Source organism: Terrapene carolina, unplaced genomic scaffold (assembly GCF_002925995.2).
Source record: "Terrapene carolina triunguis isolate 2854851 unplaced genomic scaffold, T_m_triunguis-2.0 Scaffold165, whole genome shotgun sequence".
In the NCBI taxonomy this organism is placed as follows: domain Eukaryota; kingdom Metazoa; phylum Chordata; order Testudines; family Emydidae; genus Terrapene; species Terrapene triunguis.
The window spans coordinates 1,393,801-1,408,582 of NW_020664516.1; the positions used below are offsets into that span (position 1 = coordinate 1,393,801).

At 47.4% G+C, this 14,782-nt stretch overlaps 2 protein-coding genes and 2 non-coding genes across 5 annotated transcripts in view; 1 reads left to right on the plus strand and 3 right to left on the minus strand.

Moving 5' to 3' along the window:
* Positions 1-9,202, minus strand: part of LOC112115017 (splicing factor 3B subunit 3) — a 56,356-nt gene extending 47,154 nt beyond the window's left edge. The window contains exons 1-6 of one of the 2 annotated variants that reach the window (XM_024211985.3): positions 9,124-9,202; positions 5,863-5,979; positions 4,290-4,616; positions 2,995-3,167; positions 1,581-1,722; positions 365-477 (exon numbers count right to left, since the gene is read on the minus strand). In XM_024211985.3, the coding sequence (XP_024067753.1) occupies positions 365-477; positions 1,581-1,722; positions 2,995-3,167; positions 4,290-4,616; positions 5,863-5,932 (825 nt within the window). In that variant the 5' untranslated portion in view covers positions 5,933-5,979; positions 9,124-9,202. Of the gene's footprint in view, positions 1-364; positions 478-1,580; positions 1,723-2,994; positions 3,168-4,289; positions 4,617-5,862; positions 5,980-9,089 lie in introns of both variants that reach the window. The other variant, XM_024211984.3, reaches the window with a different exon arrangement.
* LOC112115027 lies at positions 1,293-1,369 on the minus strand. Its single transcript, XR_002908786.1, has one exon. It is a non-coding gene; the product is annotated as a small nucleolar RNA SNORD111 (small nucleolar RNA).
* LOC112115026 lies at positions 3,832-3,911 on the minus strand. Its single transcript, XR_002908785.1, has one exon. It is a non-coding gene; the product is annotated as a small nucleolar RNA SNORD111 (small nucleolar RNA).
* A 295-nt stretch (positions 9,203-9,497) lies between the features above and the next one.
* Positions 9,498-14,782, plus strand: part of LOC113406925 (conserved oligomeric Golgi complex subunit 4) — a 29,961-nt gene continuing 24,676 nt past the window's right edge. The window contains exons 1-4 of the mRNA XM_026653814.2: positions 9,498-9,638; positions 10,544-10,626; positions 11,774-11,888; positions 13,133-13,307. Of these exons, the coding sequence (XP_026509599.1) occupies positions 9,498-9,638; positions 10,544-10,626; positions 11,774-11,888; positions 13,133-13,307 (514 nt within the window). The remainder of the gene's footprint in view (positions 9,639-10,543; positions 10,627-11,773; positions 11,889-13,132; positions 13,308-14,782) is intronic.

Consider the following 14,782-nt stretch of genomic DNA (forward strand, 5'->3'; position numbering starts at 1 on the left):
GAGCAGCTGTGGAATTCATCTTCATGTACTAGGGTGAATGTTTCCAACCATGCCATATAAATCATGGTTCATACTACCAGTGCTGCCATCTCAGAGCCTGGTAAGAGAGAAAGGACTATCTCAAGGGTAAACCTCAGAGACAAGATGAACTCAACCCATCACGTCAGACTACAGGCAAACTCCAAAACCTTCCTGTACAGATGACATGACTGGCTGGTAAGGTAGGCTTTCCCTCCACAGCCTTTCAATCACTACGCACCGCCTTCCTCAAAAGCCTCCCTGCAAATAAGCTGCTATTAAGTGTCCATGCGGAACGTTTAAAGAAAAGGCCTCTAAAGCAGGGCATAAGAGATGAAATTCTCACCCTTCTCCTGGGAATGGGACATCTGATATCAGGCTGGTCACCGAAGTTTTTGTAGGTGATGTAGTTTTCAGAACAGATCAGCACCCCGCTGGGACCATCGGAGCCACCAGGAACTAAGGGATGAGATGGAAACTTCATTAAGAGAAGAGAAAAAGCCCTGTTGCTCAAAAGAAATCTGGATAATCTTCACTCCATATTCTCAGATGTATCTATACCTGCTTCAGTTTATGGTGGAGAAGACACCGGGTTGCAAGCATAGGCTTCTGTATCTGCATAAGGCAGAGTTTGGGATGGAGAATGAAACTTTGGGGGTCATAAACAACTGCCTAATATTTCGTTTTTACACCTCTCACCCAGTCCCATAAATGAACCCAAACCTTTGAGATGCTCAGGCACCATACTGGCAACGTGCCAATCACCCCATGTATCTGACATGCATTTATCTGCTATTGCAAATCACAAGAAGCAGGTTCCCACATGATCTCCCGGTACTTCCCTCTCAGAAACTGAAATTACCAGCAATGAAAACCACAAACGGAGTGTTCAGAGCCCTGGAGCCCACTAGCCTACAGTATCCACAGGGCACATATAAGATACAGTGAACTGCAGAGTAGCCCAGTCAGCATTAAGCCTTTGGGACACCCTTTGGGTGCCTGTACCATAAATCACGCTCTTCAAATGAATCTGGATTCTAAAACTCCAAACTAACTTCTGCAATGAGCAGAGCAGGCCAAAGTCCCACCCCCAAAATCAAACCTTAAGGTTAGCCCATAACTGCTCTTGAAATCAAGTTGTGATCACATGGAGCTACCACTCCGTTTGTATTTCCATTTGTTTATTTTGTCAGCTGGCAAACTCATTCTCCAGCTTCTTCTTTTTTTTAAACCACACCCTTTTCCAATGGAAGCCTTCAAATACTTCCATCTCAGAGCCCAATCAGAGTGAAACGCTATCTCCAGGATACATCTCAGAGAAGAGACATGAAAAACTCATCACTTCAGGCTGCAAGAAAATCAAACTCTTCAAAATTCCATGTAGCACATGAGAATTTTTAGTTTTCACCTGACTTCCAGGCCCAACTAAGAGCAGGAAAGCAGCTCAGGTTATGACACCCCCCTCCCCCTCCCCAATGCTTCTCTTTCAAATGTGCAATATGTTCCCCCCTGTCTTTTTGCTGGGAGAATGGGCAGTGACTTGGCAATGGGGAGGGTAGTACCTGTTATAAGGAAGTTGCCATGCTCCTCCAAAGGTTCACTGTATTTCCTAACTACGTGGTTCAAACCCAGGTCTAACTCATAAAATGTCAGGGTCTGTTGGGTGTTAGCTGCTGCTTCCCCTGTTGGATCGTTGTCAGCTTCCTGGAAAAATAGCACACAAATATTTTGTCTACAGCCAGTAACATTATCTGTACATTTAAAGGAAAAGAAATCTTATGAAGTCTCTGGAATGGTGTTATACTTATTAACAACCACAACAGCAATTCAAAGACAACACAGGACTTGATCTTGAAAAGTGTTCAGCATCCACCACTGCCATTGAAGTCAATGGAAGCTGAAGGCACAGCACCTCAAAGGATCAAAAACAACAAGGAGTCTGGTGGCACCTTAAAGACTAATAGATTTATTTGGGCATAAGCTTTCGTGAGTAAAAACCTCACTTCTTCGGATGCATCACGAAAGCTTATGCCCAAATAAATCTGTTAGTCTTTAAGGTGCCACCAGACTCCTTGTTGTTTTTGTAGATACAGACGAACACGGCTACCCCCTGATACTTGACATCAAAGGATCAAGACCACAGGCAGCAAATGGGAAGTAACTGGGTAGAATTATTGTCAGAGGCAGACACATAGGCAGCACTAGTCAGTTGCAACACGTAACTGTAAAAACAGCTGTCTTTGCAGCTAGATATGCTGAGAAACACCTTACATTGATTTTCAATGTTCCCCTAGCTGCCAGCTATGGTATCACCAGCCCCATGGCGGGACGGAAGAGATTCTAGGGCACGTTTTAAACCACAATGCATAGTTGTTACACTACGACACGCAATTTTATTTTGCATAAAATCATTCATGCACATTCTCTCCCAAAATGCACCACCATTATTAATTTCCTGAATACCAGAAATATGCTCAGTGCTGTAACAACTGAAAGAGAGATGACTCCCAATTCAATGAGTTTACAGACAATGCCTCTATACCTGGGGCGGTAATTCTGGTGGATCACTAACTGAAAGCTTGAAAGGGGAAGTGTATTTGGAGGAGAAATGCGAGTGAAGGGGGGGAGGGGTACTGCTGCAGCAGAGGGGAGGCAGTTCTAAACATGAACAGTAGCACTGGAATGAAGTGCAAAGGCCAGAGTGAGACAAAAATACAAGAAGAGCATTGAGCAGGGAGGGCTGTAGTTCACAGTTTAGTAACAGAAGGACCAAGCAATTAAGAGGATTTCAGCTAAGATTGGAAATGAGATTGACAGTCAATGAGCAGAGACCCAGGGAGGTTGTCCCAGACAGCTAGCGCGGCAGAGAAGGCTTGGCATAAGTGGACGCACTAGGTGAAGGGACAGAGAGGAAGGAGACTGAGCTAGCTGAGCAGAGGGAGTAGGGTAAGAGACAAGGACCTTGTCCCTGGTTACCTCATAGTCCATTTCCAGACAAGCAAACATTGGGTTTTCAAACCCCACATCTACTCCCACCACATGGTAGACCAAGGTGTTGGCCTTGTGGGCTTCCAGTGGGGAAGAAATGGTGAGCCGGGCAGCTGCATCTCTGTTCAGGATGTATACCAGCTTCTGTTTCTCAATGGCACCTGCAGGGAACAACAGTGCATAAAATACCTAGATTGGGGACGCAAAGCTGAAGACAACTGCACCGGCACCAGCCTTTGCACAAAAACTGCCAACTGACAGCCTTGCAGGGAAACAGAAACGTAACATCTTGTCCCATAATTTCCCTATCACACTTAAGTTTATGTCAACTTCCTAACTGCAGTATTTAAATTCTTTCAAAATGAATCAGTGACTCGGGCACAGGTTAACCGTGCAGATTACCTTTTTAAGCTCCACTCACGCAAGCCACAACTCAAGGTAGGTTCAGTTCGCAGGCAGAAAATCTGCAGCAGCATCTGCCTGAGGAGCCCAACTCCTTGGCAAAACATGCAGCCACAGTAGCTGACAGATGAGGAAAGAGTAGCAGCTATGCAGCGAAAGGGAAACCCTCTCAAATTGCACTGTAATTGAGGTATGCGTTTCTTTGCTGATACACAGCGCACACAGTCATTTACTGAGCAAGTCCTGCTCTCAGCTGTCATCCTGAACAACAGGTGAATTGCACTATGCTACCTTCAGGTTAAAAGGAAGCAAGCAGCTTCCGTCCAAGCCAGTCTTGTCATTATTTTCACTATAATAGAGTTGTTAAGCTGCCTGGTAATGCAAACCCTGAAAGTTGGAATAATCTACGAGTTTATACCTGTAGGGCCTGATCAGAAATGCACAGTTGTCTCCATAGTCAATCTCAGAGAAGAGACATGAATTCATATCATCATTTCAGGCAGAGGACGCTGTCTGCACCATGACTGGGCTGTCTGCATCCCAACTTCCCTTTTTCCAATCATCATCCTCAAATGGGTTCTTTGCTTACCACAGGTTTCTTTCCAACACTGTTTTGGCCCAATTTTTGTTACTCATTTGTGCAATCACGACAATAGGTAGGAACAATTCCAAACACCTGGACGTTTCATTCCAAAGGCTGGAATTTAATGAAATGCCTGCATGAAAAGCACTTGAGACTACAGCTGAGAAGCAGGCTGCAAAAACTGTCATCCTTGAAGTAAGGAAAAGGCAAAGCAACAATTCCAAGGAGAATCAGCTTCCCCCACTCATTTCTTTAAATGCTACAACTAAGGAGCCAGTACAGATCCCCACTGACTTACTGATCATGACAGCACGGCCCTTTGGGTCCACAGCCAAGAACTGGCCAGGAACGATTCTGCGACAGCCACTCTTGCCAAAGGTTTCCTGGTGAATCTTCTCAAACATGTTCTTGGAAGGCTGGTACTCCAGGATAACAATGCGACCCGAATCACTACCCACCACGATATAATCTTTGGTTCCACCTGTCAGTCTGAAGGCCATGAGGGAACGAATGACTCCAAACACTTCCACTGTCAGCAAGGTGTGTACTTTCCCTGTGTTGGGATCAGGGCGGAGCAACTCCAGGATCTTCCCCCGGGAAACAACAATTTCCTGTTGTTTGGTTCCTAAGAAGCCAAAGTCATGTGAAACTTATCACCAACTATAAGTTAGGAGATGTAAAAACCAGGAAATTCAAAGTGCCTTTCAAACATTAATCACCAAAGCAAGTCTCACAACCTGCAGAGTATTCCAAGTATCCAGTTTATAGATCAGAAAACTGAGGCACAGAGAACATAAGAACGGCCGTACTGGGTCCATCTAGCCCAGTATCCTGTCTACCGACAGTGGCCAATGCCAAGTGCCCCAGAGGGAGTGAACCTAACAGGTAATGATCAAGTGATCTCTCTCCTGCCATCCATCTTCACCCTCTGACAAACAGAGGCTAGGGACACCATTCCTTATCCATCCTGGCTAATAGCCATTAATGGACTTAACCTCTATGAATTTATACAGTTCTCTTTTAAACCCTGTTATAGTCCTAGCCTTCACAACCTCCTCAGGCAAGGAGTTCCACAGGTTGACTGTGTGGTGTGTGAAGAAGAACTTCCTTGTATTTGTTTTAAACCTGCTGCCCATTAATTTCATTTGGTGGCCCCTAGTTCTCGTATTATGGGAATAAGTAAATAACTTTTCCTCATCTACTTTCTCCACATCACTCATGATTTTATATACCTCTATCATATCCCCCCTTAGTCTCCTCTTTTCCAAGCTGAAAAGTCCTAGCCTCTTTACTCTCTCCTCATATGGGACCCATTCCAACCCCTTAATCATTTTAGTTGCCCTTCTCTGAAGCTTTTCTAGTGCCAGATGAGGAGACCACAACTGTACGCAGTATTCAAGATGTGGGCGTACCATTGATTTATATAAGGGCAATAATATATTCTCCATCTTATTCTCTATTTAATGATTCCTAACATCCTGTTTGCTTTTTTGACTGCCGCTGCACACTGCGTGGACATCTTCAGAGAACTATCCACGATGACTCCAAGATCTTTTTCCTGATTCATTGTAGCTAAATTAGCCCCCATCATATTGTATATATAGTTGGGGTTATTTTTTTAAATGATTTAACTAAGGCCCCACAAACTCAGTGAGAAAACCAGGATCTGAATTTATAAGTTCCTGGATCCAAGTTCTTTCTCAAGACCAGATCTTTCCTTCAAATTGCAGCTTCTTAGTCAACCCAGGTAGCAGCACTAATAGGAGCAGAACCTCGATGAAAAACTAATGCTGTAGCTAAGTGGCTTATAACTGAAAAGATCTTGCTTTGCTTCAGCCTGAAAGTCTCCTAGTCAGGAGAGCAGAGATTACCTGAGAAATTGCCATGGATGGCATAGCTGATGCCAGTGGCTCGCTGCAACGTTAAATTGTAAAGGAACATGGTGGCGATAGATCCACTTCACTCATGCGTCTCACTTATTGAGTCGGCTGTGAACAAAACAGCAACAAAAATTAAGAATACGCCTTATGCAAAACAGGATCTACATTTAAAAAGTACATTGTGTCAGCCCAAAGGAACAGTATTAACAGCCTGTTTCTGTGCCCCAGACACAATTTTGAGATTACATATATCATCTTATTCTAACTGGCCAACATTCACGGACCTTACAAACACTGATGAATCAGGACTCCCCCCCAGCCTTCTCTGTACTCATGAGATTATCCCTATTTTAACAATAGGAAAACTTGCTCAAAGCCACAGACTTCCAAGTCAGAGCCAAGATTAGAACTTGGGTGTTCCTGGTTCTCCATTCCATGGCTCAGTCCACTAGCTCTAGTCAGCTATTCACTGAAAGCCCTAGCTTCCTACGCTAGTTATTTAGGGATTTCATTTTAAAAGACATTTAGTTCCTTTTTAAACAAAGATAGCAGGTCAGTTTTTTTTTTGTTTTTTTTTTTGTCCTTTAGGCTGACTCTGACGTTTCCATCCATGTCACACTCATTTAGAAGGAATGAAGGATAAACCTGGTAATTAGTTGCAGAAATTATTAGCCTAAAGTGATTTTTTAATGCAATTTACAATCTAAGTTTAGGACAGACTCGGAGCTGCATAAAAACTGACATACTAGCTTTGTTTGGTTCTGCAGGCACCTGACTTGAGTGACAAGCAGAAATTGCACAGGCCCTTGGCTACGCTCTTGCAAGGACAAGCTGTCAAAACTGACTTCAGTCCTGGTTCCCTGTGTATTTTTACTCCATTCCTGCTTCTGGGGATTTAATAATACCTCTAATAATGCCACATCAGTAGCAATCCAAGCACTTTACAGAGGAAGCAAGTGTTATTCTCATGTTACACATGGAGAAACTAAGACACGGAGAGGTGAAGTGACTTGTCCAAGATCACCTCTACAAGTGGCAGAGATAGGGAAAGAACCCAGGTCTCCTGACTTTCAGTTCAGTGCTCCATTCTCTAGGTCCCTGGGTTTATAGGTAATGGACGAGAATACTGCAGCTCTTGTTTGGAAGTGCTGACAGGAAGGAAAGGCTAAATCCGGGCTTCGTTTAAAAAAAATTAAAAATAGGTTAGGTTTAATGTTAGGCTCATCAACCTCGATGGCATCATTTTAAATGAGACACTGGTTACAGACCACAGCCATCAGTGGCCAGCTGGCAATACAACACAAACTCCTAGCATAGGCAAGCAACGCTGCTATTTTCATCGGTGGAGTTCACCCTTTGCTTGAAACTGGGGTAAGCTGTACCAGTGAAAACTGTGGCTTAGAGCAGTTTACCCTGGCTGCCCTGTACTGTAGAAACCCAGCCTGAAATCCTTATTTCTACCGGTAGATAAGGGAAAAGGGGCGGCAGCTTCCACCTAAATTAAAGGGACAACATAAAGATTGTGGATGACTCTGTGGATATGGGGAAAGCGGTGGATGTGATATATCTTGACTTGAGCAAAGCTTTTGATACCGTCTCCCACAGTATTCTTGCTGCCAAGTTACAGTATGGATTGGATGAATGGACTATAAGGTGGATAGAAAGCTGGCTAGATTGTCAGGCTCAACGGGTAGTGATCAATGACTCGATGTCTAGTTGGCAGCCGGTATCAAGCAGAGTACCCCAGGGCTCAGTCCTGGGGCGGGTTTTGTTCAACATCTTTACCAATGATCTGGATGATGGGATTAATTGCACTCTCAGCAAGTTTGCAGATGACACTAAACTGGGGGGAGAAGTATATACGCTGGAGGGTAGGGACAGGGTCCAGAGTGACCTAGACAAATTGGAGGATTGGGCCAAAAGAAATCGGATGAGGTTCAACAAGGACAAGTGCAGAGTCCTGCACTTAAGAAGGAAGAATCCCATGCACTGCTACAGACTAGGGACCGAGTGACTATTGGAATGGGTTACCTAGGGAGATGGTGGAATCTCCTTCCTTAGAGGTTTTTAAGGCCCGGCTTGACAAAGCCCTGACTGGGATGATTTAGTTGGGGATTGGTCCTGCTTTGAGCAGGGGGTGGGACTAGATGACCTCCTGAGGTCTCTTCCAACCCTAATATTCTATGATTCTATGATTACAATCTTGTCTGGAAGTCTGTAACCTATGATGGTTACAAGCAGCACCTAAGACATTACAACTGAAAACACAGAGATTTTTAAAAATTACTTTCCAGTTGTGCATTTCAGCACCCTTTGTGCGGTCAGTTCCACTTCCCCAGGGGAGACCAAGATTCCACTATGTGTGGGTCTTTCACACAGCCACAGAGGAAAGAAAAACGTTTAGAACAAAAAAAATAGTTCCCAGCGATAATAAAACCACAAAACACAGCAGTGACTCAGCACCTGCAGCTATTCTTAAAAGCGGACTCGATTTTCAAGCTACTAGGGCCCCTTTAATAAAGCCCTGGAGGAACAAGGGCATCCTCCCACAGAAATATTTGTCTTCGGGCACCTCCACGGAGTCACCCTGTTTATGGAGGAGGCCTGGCTTCTGCCGGGGAACACAAAAGTCAGGCAAGATTGGTCACCTCTTCACTGTGAGGCAGCACACACAGGAACAGCACCAGGCAGACACGTGCAATCAAAGCACCCGAAGGCCATTCAAAGAGGGAAGGAAGGGGGGAGGGATAGCGCAGTGGTTTGAGCATTGGCCTGCTAAACCCAGAGTTTTGAGTTCAATCCTTGAGGGGGCCACTTACGGATCTGGGGCAAAAATCAGTCCTTGGTCCTGCTAGTGAAGGCAGGGGGCTGGACTCCATGACCTTCCGGGGGTCCCTTCCAGCTCTAGGAGATAGATCTCCATATATTTAAGGCTCCCCGCTTCCCCACCGGTGTTCAATGCTCGGCTCCCCTCTTCCCCGTTGTTCCCGCGCACTCCCCCCACTTGCCCCCTCCCCATCCCACGTGCGGCTCCCGCCGGTACAGCCTACGCTCACCTCCATCTGCACGACCTCCCCCCCCCGCGCGCCCCCCGCGCGCTCCCCACCCCCGCCCGGAGCGGGAGGGGCCGCAGACCCAGGACGGTTACTGTGCGCGCTCGGGGAGCACAGCGCGGCCGATACCCCGCCCCACAGTCACGGCACGTCGCGCTCCCCTACCCGGCGCTACGGCGCAGGCTGCGGCGGCTCTCACCGCGCGGGATGGCGGCGGATTCGCTCGCTCCCCCTAGGCCGCCAGCCTGCCAACCCGCTCCGCCATCGATCCAGCGCGCGCCCTGCCGTGCCCCGCCCCCAGGGGCTTCCGAGGGCCCGGCGCGCGCGACGCGAGGCTGTCCACTCAACGCCTGAACGAACCCAACACAAGGACGAAGCAATTCCAGCCGGGCTCCTATCCCGCCGCTTTCGGCCCCCCGGAGACCTTCGCTCCGCGTCGCCAACCCAAACCGAGAGGCCTCGCGAGCATGCGCCACTCAGGCACCAATTGGGACAGCCCTAACCGCCGCGCGGACCGCACCGCCGGGGCCTCGGCGGCTCTTCCGGAAGTGACGGTGTCACCCGGAACCAAAGATGGCGGCGGCTGGCTCGGGCCTGAGGCTGCCAGTGGGGGAAGGAGGCGGCGGCGCCTCGTCACTGTCTATGGAGCGGATCCGCTCGCTCACCGACCTGCCAGAGCTGGAGGCCGCCTACAGCCGCCTGTGCGGGGAGGAGGTGGGGCAGCTCCGCCCAGCGCCGGGTCCTGGGTCCGCCCCACGCCCCCCTCCGGGAGTCGGGTCCCTGGGACAGGAGACAAGGCCCCGATCTGGTTCCTTTTCCTTTGCGGGAGAACCGCGGGGTGTTCGTTGAAACGCTCGCGAGACGTGCAGATCGGTGTCCTGGCTGCCTCGCCCTGTCACTGACCTCCTCTGACGGTGCTTTGAGATCCCCTGAGACGCATTGCCAAAGCGCTGCGGGGAATCCCCTGCATCTCGTTGGGAGGGAAAACATCCATCTCTCTGGCTTCTCTGAGTGGGGGGAGGTGACTTTCCAACATTAACACATAGCCGTTTCTATTTAGGTTACTTTAGTGCCGCTGTGGTCATGTTATTCAAGTACTCCCACTCCCTCTGCCCCCGATGTGGTGGTGATGTAGCCTCTGACCAGAACGACTGGATGTCTCTTGGCCAGAACTTCATTCGATGGCCAGGAAAGATTGCTACAGACAATGTTAAATGCTGCTTTGACCACCTGTTACAGCCCTGACAGGCTGAGTCTATTGCCTCTGCAGCAATCGCATCTTCTAAGCCCCGGAGCACATTGCTGAACTCTGATTCACTCATGCAGGCAGCTTGGTCACCTGTACTTTGGGCAGAGGTGATCTTTTTTTAAAAGTTGTGTGATAAAGACCTCCCCGCCTGCCCCAGAACTGGCCTTTGAAAAGAGACTGGGGTGTAAGCGTAGTCAGATTAGGATGGATTGCTGGGCTTTTGAAGGATTGCACTGTGAGTTGAACTCTCAGAAGCTTTAGTGCCCTGCTCGGCTCATGCTCCTGGTTTGAGAGTTTGGTTCTTAGCTAGTGGCGTTGATGATCGGTCTGAAAGGGGCATGAAGTGACATGGGGCTGCTTTCTTTTTCAGAAAGGGGTGGAGGAAGAGCTGGAGGCACTCCTGGAACAACAGAGTACCATAGAGAGCAAGATGGTCGCCCTTCATCGCCTGGGGTTAGTAGTTCACCAGTTTAATCCTGCTTGAGTGAAGCTAGTACTATGTGATCTGATGCTTTGATTAAAAAAGAAAAAGAAAGTAATCAAGCTGTAGTTTCAACTGGATATCAAATTCTTCCTTGTAGTGTTACCTTACACTGTTCAGCAGCTGCTTCGTTCTACCACAGATGAAGCTGCATGGCAGTGTGGGGAAGTTGCAGAGGGGTTTCTCCTCCCTTGGTGTTCACACCTCAACTGCTAGCAGAGGACCTCACCCTCCCTGATTGAACTAACCTCGTTATCTCCAGACTGATTCTTGTCTGCATATTTATACCTGCCTCTGGAAATTTCCATTACATGTGTCTGACGAAGTGGGCATTCACCCATGAAAGTTTATGCTCCAATACATCTGTTAGTCTTAAAGGTGCCACAGGACTCTCTGTTGCTTTTTAGTGTGGGGAAGCAATTTCTGTTTGGAAAGCACTTTGAAATGAAAGGTACATGAAAAAGAATGATACAGCATTAGTTTGGGGTGAGAAAAAATAGTGGTACTCTCTTGTGATGTGACCACAAAATGAGCTGCCATTCACAGTAGATTGTGAAGTTCTTCATAATCATCCCACTCATGCTTTGATCAGTAGTGAAATGGTAAACAAAGATTACATTCAAATTGTTAACAGTAGGCTTAAGAGTTAACAATCCATTTATCTGAATGGAAATAGCATGCCTCTTCAGCTTTGTTGTTTCAGGCTGTCTGTAGACATGTGCAGACTTCACTGCATCTACTTACCTCTAGTTCATTTTGTAAGTTATTTTTATGACCATAAGAGCTAGATTCTCAATTATATTTAATAAAAGCTTGGATTCTGGAATACGAGATGGCAGTTCCACAAAACACAAGGCCAGCACATCAATCCGACTCCACACACCCTTTTACTGCAAGGGAGACGGCCATTGGTCAGGCCTGGATGTGCTGCTGTCTTCTACATCTCACTCTTGGATTTGGCCTCTTGCCTCAGTGAAAGGACGCAGCAGTTCATGAGGGGTGAGACCCCGTGGTGCCGGCAGATGCAAGTGCCTGTGTGGGGAAATACATTGCAGAACGTACTGCTACTTCATAGCCGCTTTCATATGTATGACCAATGTTCCCTGCATCTGTTTCCAGTCCTAACCTGCAGCTGATTGAGGGGGATGCGAGACAGTTATCTGGGATGATCACCTTCACTTGTAACCTGGCTGAGAACGTCAGCAGTAAAGTTCGGCAGCTTGATCTTGCCAAGGTAACGAGACAATGTGGGAGCTCTGTGCTGAGCTCTCTTCCTGCTGTGTGTGGGTGAGCAGGTGAGCAAGTACTGGATTTAACAGATAGCGGAGCATGTGACGAACTGGGACTGTTCTTAATGTGGTCTTTGAATGCTGAGTGGGGAGTGTTGGCCTGGGAAGGCAGGGGGGGTTTGGCTGGGACGGTCTGCATTGGGGGATGGGAGACTGGCCTTGAAGGAAGATACCTAAGCATGTAACGTGAGAACCCAGGAAGGGGGTTGGAGGCGAGGTGACACCTTTGCCCAGGAAACTGGACAAAGGCTGGAGAAGGAGCCGGGGGTGGCTGGGTGAGAGACGCTGGAGGGAGTTGGAGTTTCAGGAGCTGGCTGGTGTAATGGAGGGGAGACCAGACGGGGCTCTGGCCCCCTAATGGGGCTGTGGTGCCCCTGGGACCCCAAGATGGACCTAATTGGGAGGGATCCTGTTGTCTGTGCCTGCAAGACCTGTCTTGGACTGTGTTCCTGTCATCTAAATAAACCTGCTGCTTTACTGGCTGGCTGAGAGTCATGATGAATCGCAGGAAGCCGGGGGTGCAGGGCCTTGTGTCCCCCACACTCCGTGTCAGAGCGTGAGCTCTTCACCTGCATGTGGGAAGAGAGGATCTGAAGCTGAGCCCTGATTTGTTCTGGGTTTGTACTGCACCTAGCATTGTAGGGTCCTGGTACCTCCTTTGGGCTCCTAGGCAGTACCAATGTACAAGTAATATAATAGGAAAACTGTTTATCAGAGCTGGTCAGATATTGTTCCTCCCTTTCTCACTCCTGGTGTAATAGGTTGAGACAATGGAGGTAGACATGGACCTCAGAGGTCCATGCTGTAGTCTGGACCTGCCATATTCTTTGTACAGAGGTAGATTTAAAGATTGCACGCTGACACTTGTAATCTGTGCAGACCAGCCTCTCGGCTAAAGGTATGTGAGCTGTAATCTGCTCTGTTCTGTGCAAATTAGGGGTGGCTCTTGAGTACAATCCAGATTTTGGGTGGACAGACTTGGGGCCCTTCTTCCTTTAAGGTCATCCATCACAACTCTCCAAGCAGCTCAAGCTTCTCATCCAGCTAGTTGCTGACCTTATAGCGAAGTAGCCCCTCCATCTCTGGCAGCCATCTCTCCTTCCCCTCCTGCTGTACTCTCTGCTCTCTCGAGTTCTGTTTCTCTGGCCCAGCCACGGAGGGGGAGTCTTAACTGCTGTTTGTCTTGCAGAACCGCCTCTATCAGGCCATCCAGAGAGCTGATGACATCTTGGACTTGAAGTTCTGCATGGATGGGGTTCAAACAGCATTGAGAAATGAAGACTATGAACAAGCCGCTGCTCATATCCACCGCTACTTGTCTCTGGACAAATCGGTCATTGAGTTGAGCCGGCAGGGCCAGGAAGGTAGGTGCTGTCCAGGTGTAGCTGTTTAGTAAAATAACCTGAGCACTCTTGCTTTCTGAGGCTCTAACTTTGTCCAGCGCTAAAGAAACTGAAGCCAGCGGGTGTGTTAACAAAGAGAGTGATTATGGAATTAGTTGGCAGTTCCTGCAGGTAGCTGTTTACATGGAAATGTCTGAATACTTCTGAGATGTAGTTAGGTTAAAATATTACCGGGGGGAAAGCTGACGTGCTAGTTACTGAAAAGGCCACTGAAGTCAGACTAGATGATCATAATGGCCCCTTCTGGCCCTAAATCTATGCAAACTGCCACACATGTGGAGTTACTGACTTGGGGCTTGAAGAGCTTGGCAGCCACTTACTAGCCAGCGGGCTAAAGGCACTAACCAGTGGTGCATGAGAGAAAAGAGGGGAGGAAGGATGCTCATCGTGGGGGCCCAGTGCAGCATCATGGTGTGGTGCCCTGGGGCTGCTGGAATACCTGTTAGGAGCTTGTCCCTGAATTCTGCTCTATAGTTTAATTTCTTATATTAAATCACTGGCTTGTAGGTGTCTGGTAAAGTTGAATCGTGTGCGGTGACCCGGCTAGGCTATGCTAACTGTGAGGCAAGGCAGATGCAAACCAAGACAAAAGGGATCATTTAAAATTTTTAGAACTTAATAAAGGAAAACCCCCCAAAATTGTCCCAAGTACTTACTACATATAGTAATAACTTATAGGTTACCAGCATGTTAACCTTTGTGAGCTTGTATATGCTACTCTTCCTTACTCTGCAGTTAATATTAAATGCATTGTTATTAACAAGAACAAAAGAATCACTCAACAATAGACTGTGTCACTTCAGGGAAGAATCAACTTTTCTTCTCCTTGGCTGTAAGTTCAGCTCCACTCTTGCTGTCCTGTTCTTTGCTTCTCTTTGACTTTTAGAGCTCTGTAGATTCAATGTTCTTGAGGGTGTACCTCTTTCCACTGAGTTTATGCACAAATTGAGTTTCTTTACCTTGTGGGCCCTCACTTGTCCATTAGGCCCCTTTGAACTGTATCCTTCAACAGATGTTCAAACAGTCCCTCTCTCTGTTCATGTCCTTTAGGGCCCTTGTGGGTGGGCTTCTCACTTACTGTTTTCGGGATCTGTTTTCATCTAATACAGCTTTTTGATCAATTATCTTGTCTCAGAACCCACTCAATGTCAACCCAGGTTTGATTTACCATGAAGGCAACGGTGCCTTCTCAACCGGTTTCGTACCAGACATGGAATTTGTGCTGCAGCTGAATTTCAGTGGCATTTTAGAGACAGTCCACTATGTCAGTGTGGGCAGCCACAAACCATGACACACATTGTTGAGGACTGCAAAATGTGGCTTGGCTTGACCGGACAACATACACCTAATAAATTTGATCAGTTCCCTTTTTCACCAATTATATTTCCTTTCAGGTTTTTCCCAGATCTGGTTTTTTTCCTGCTTCTTTTGATCCT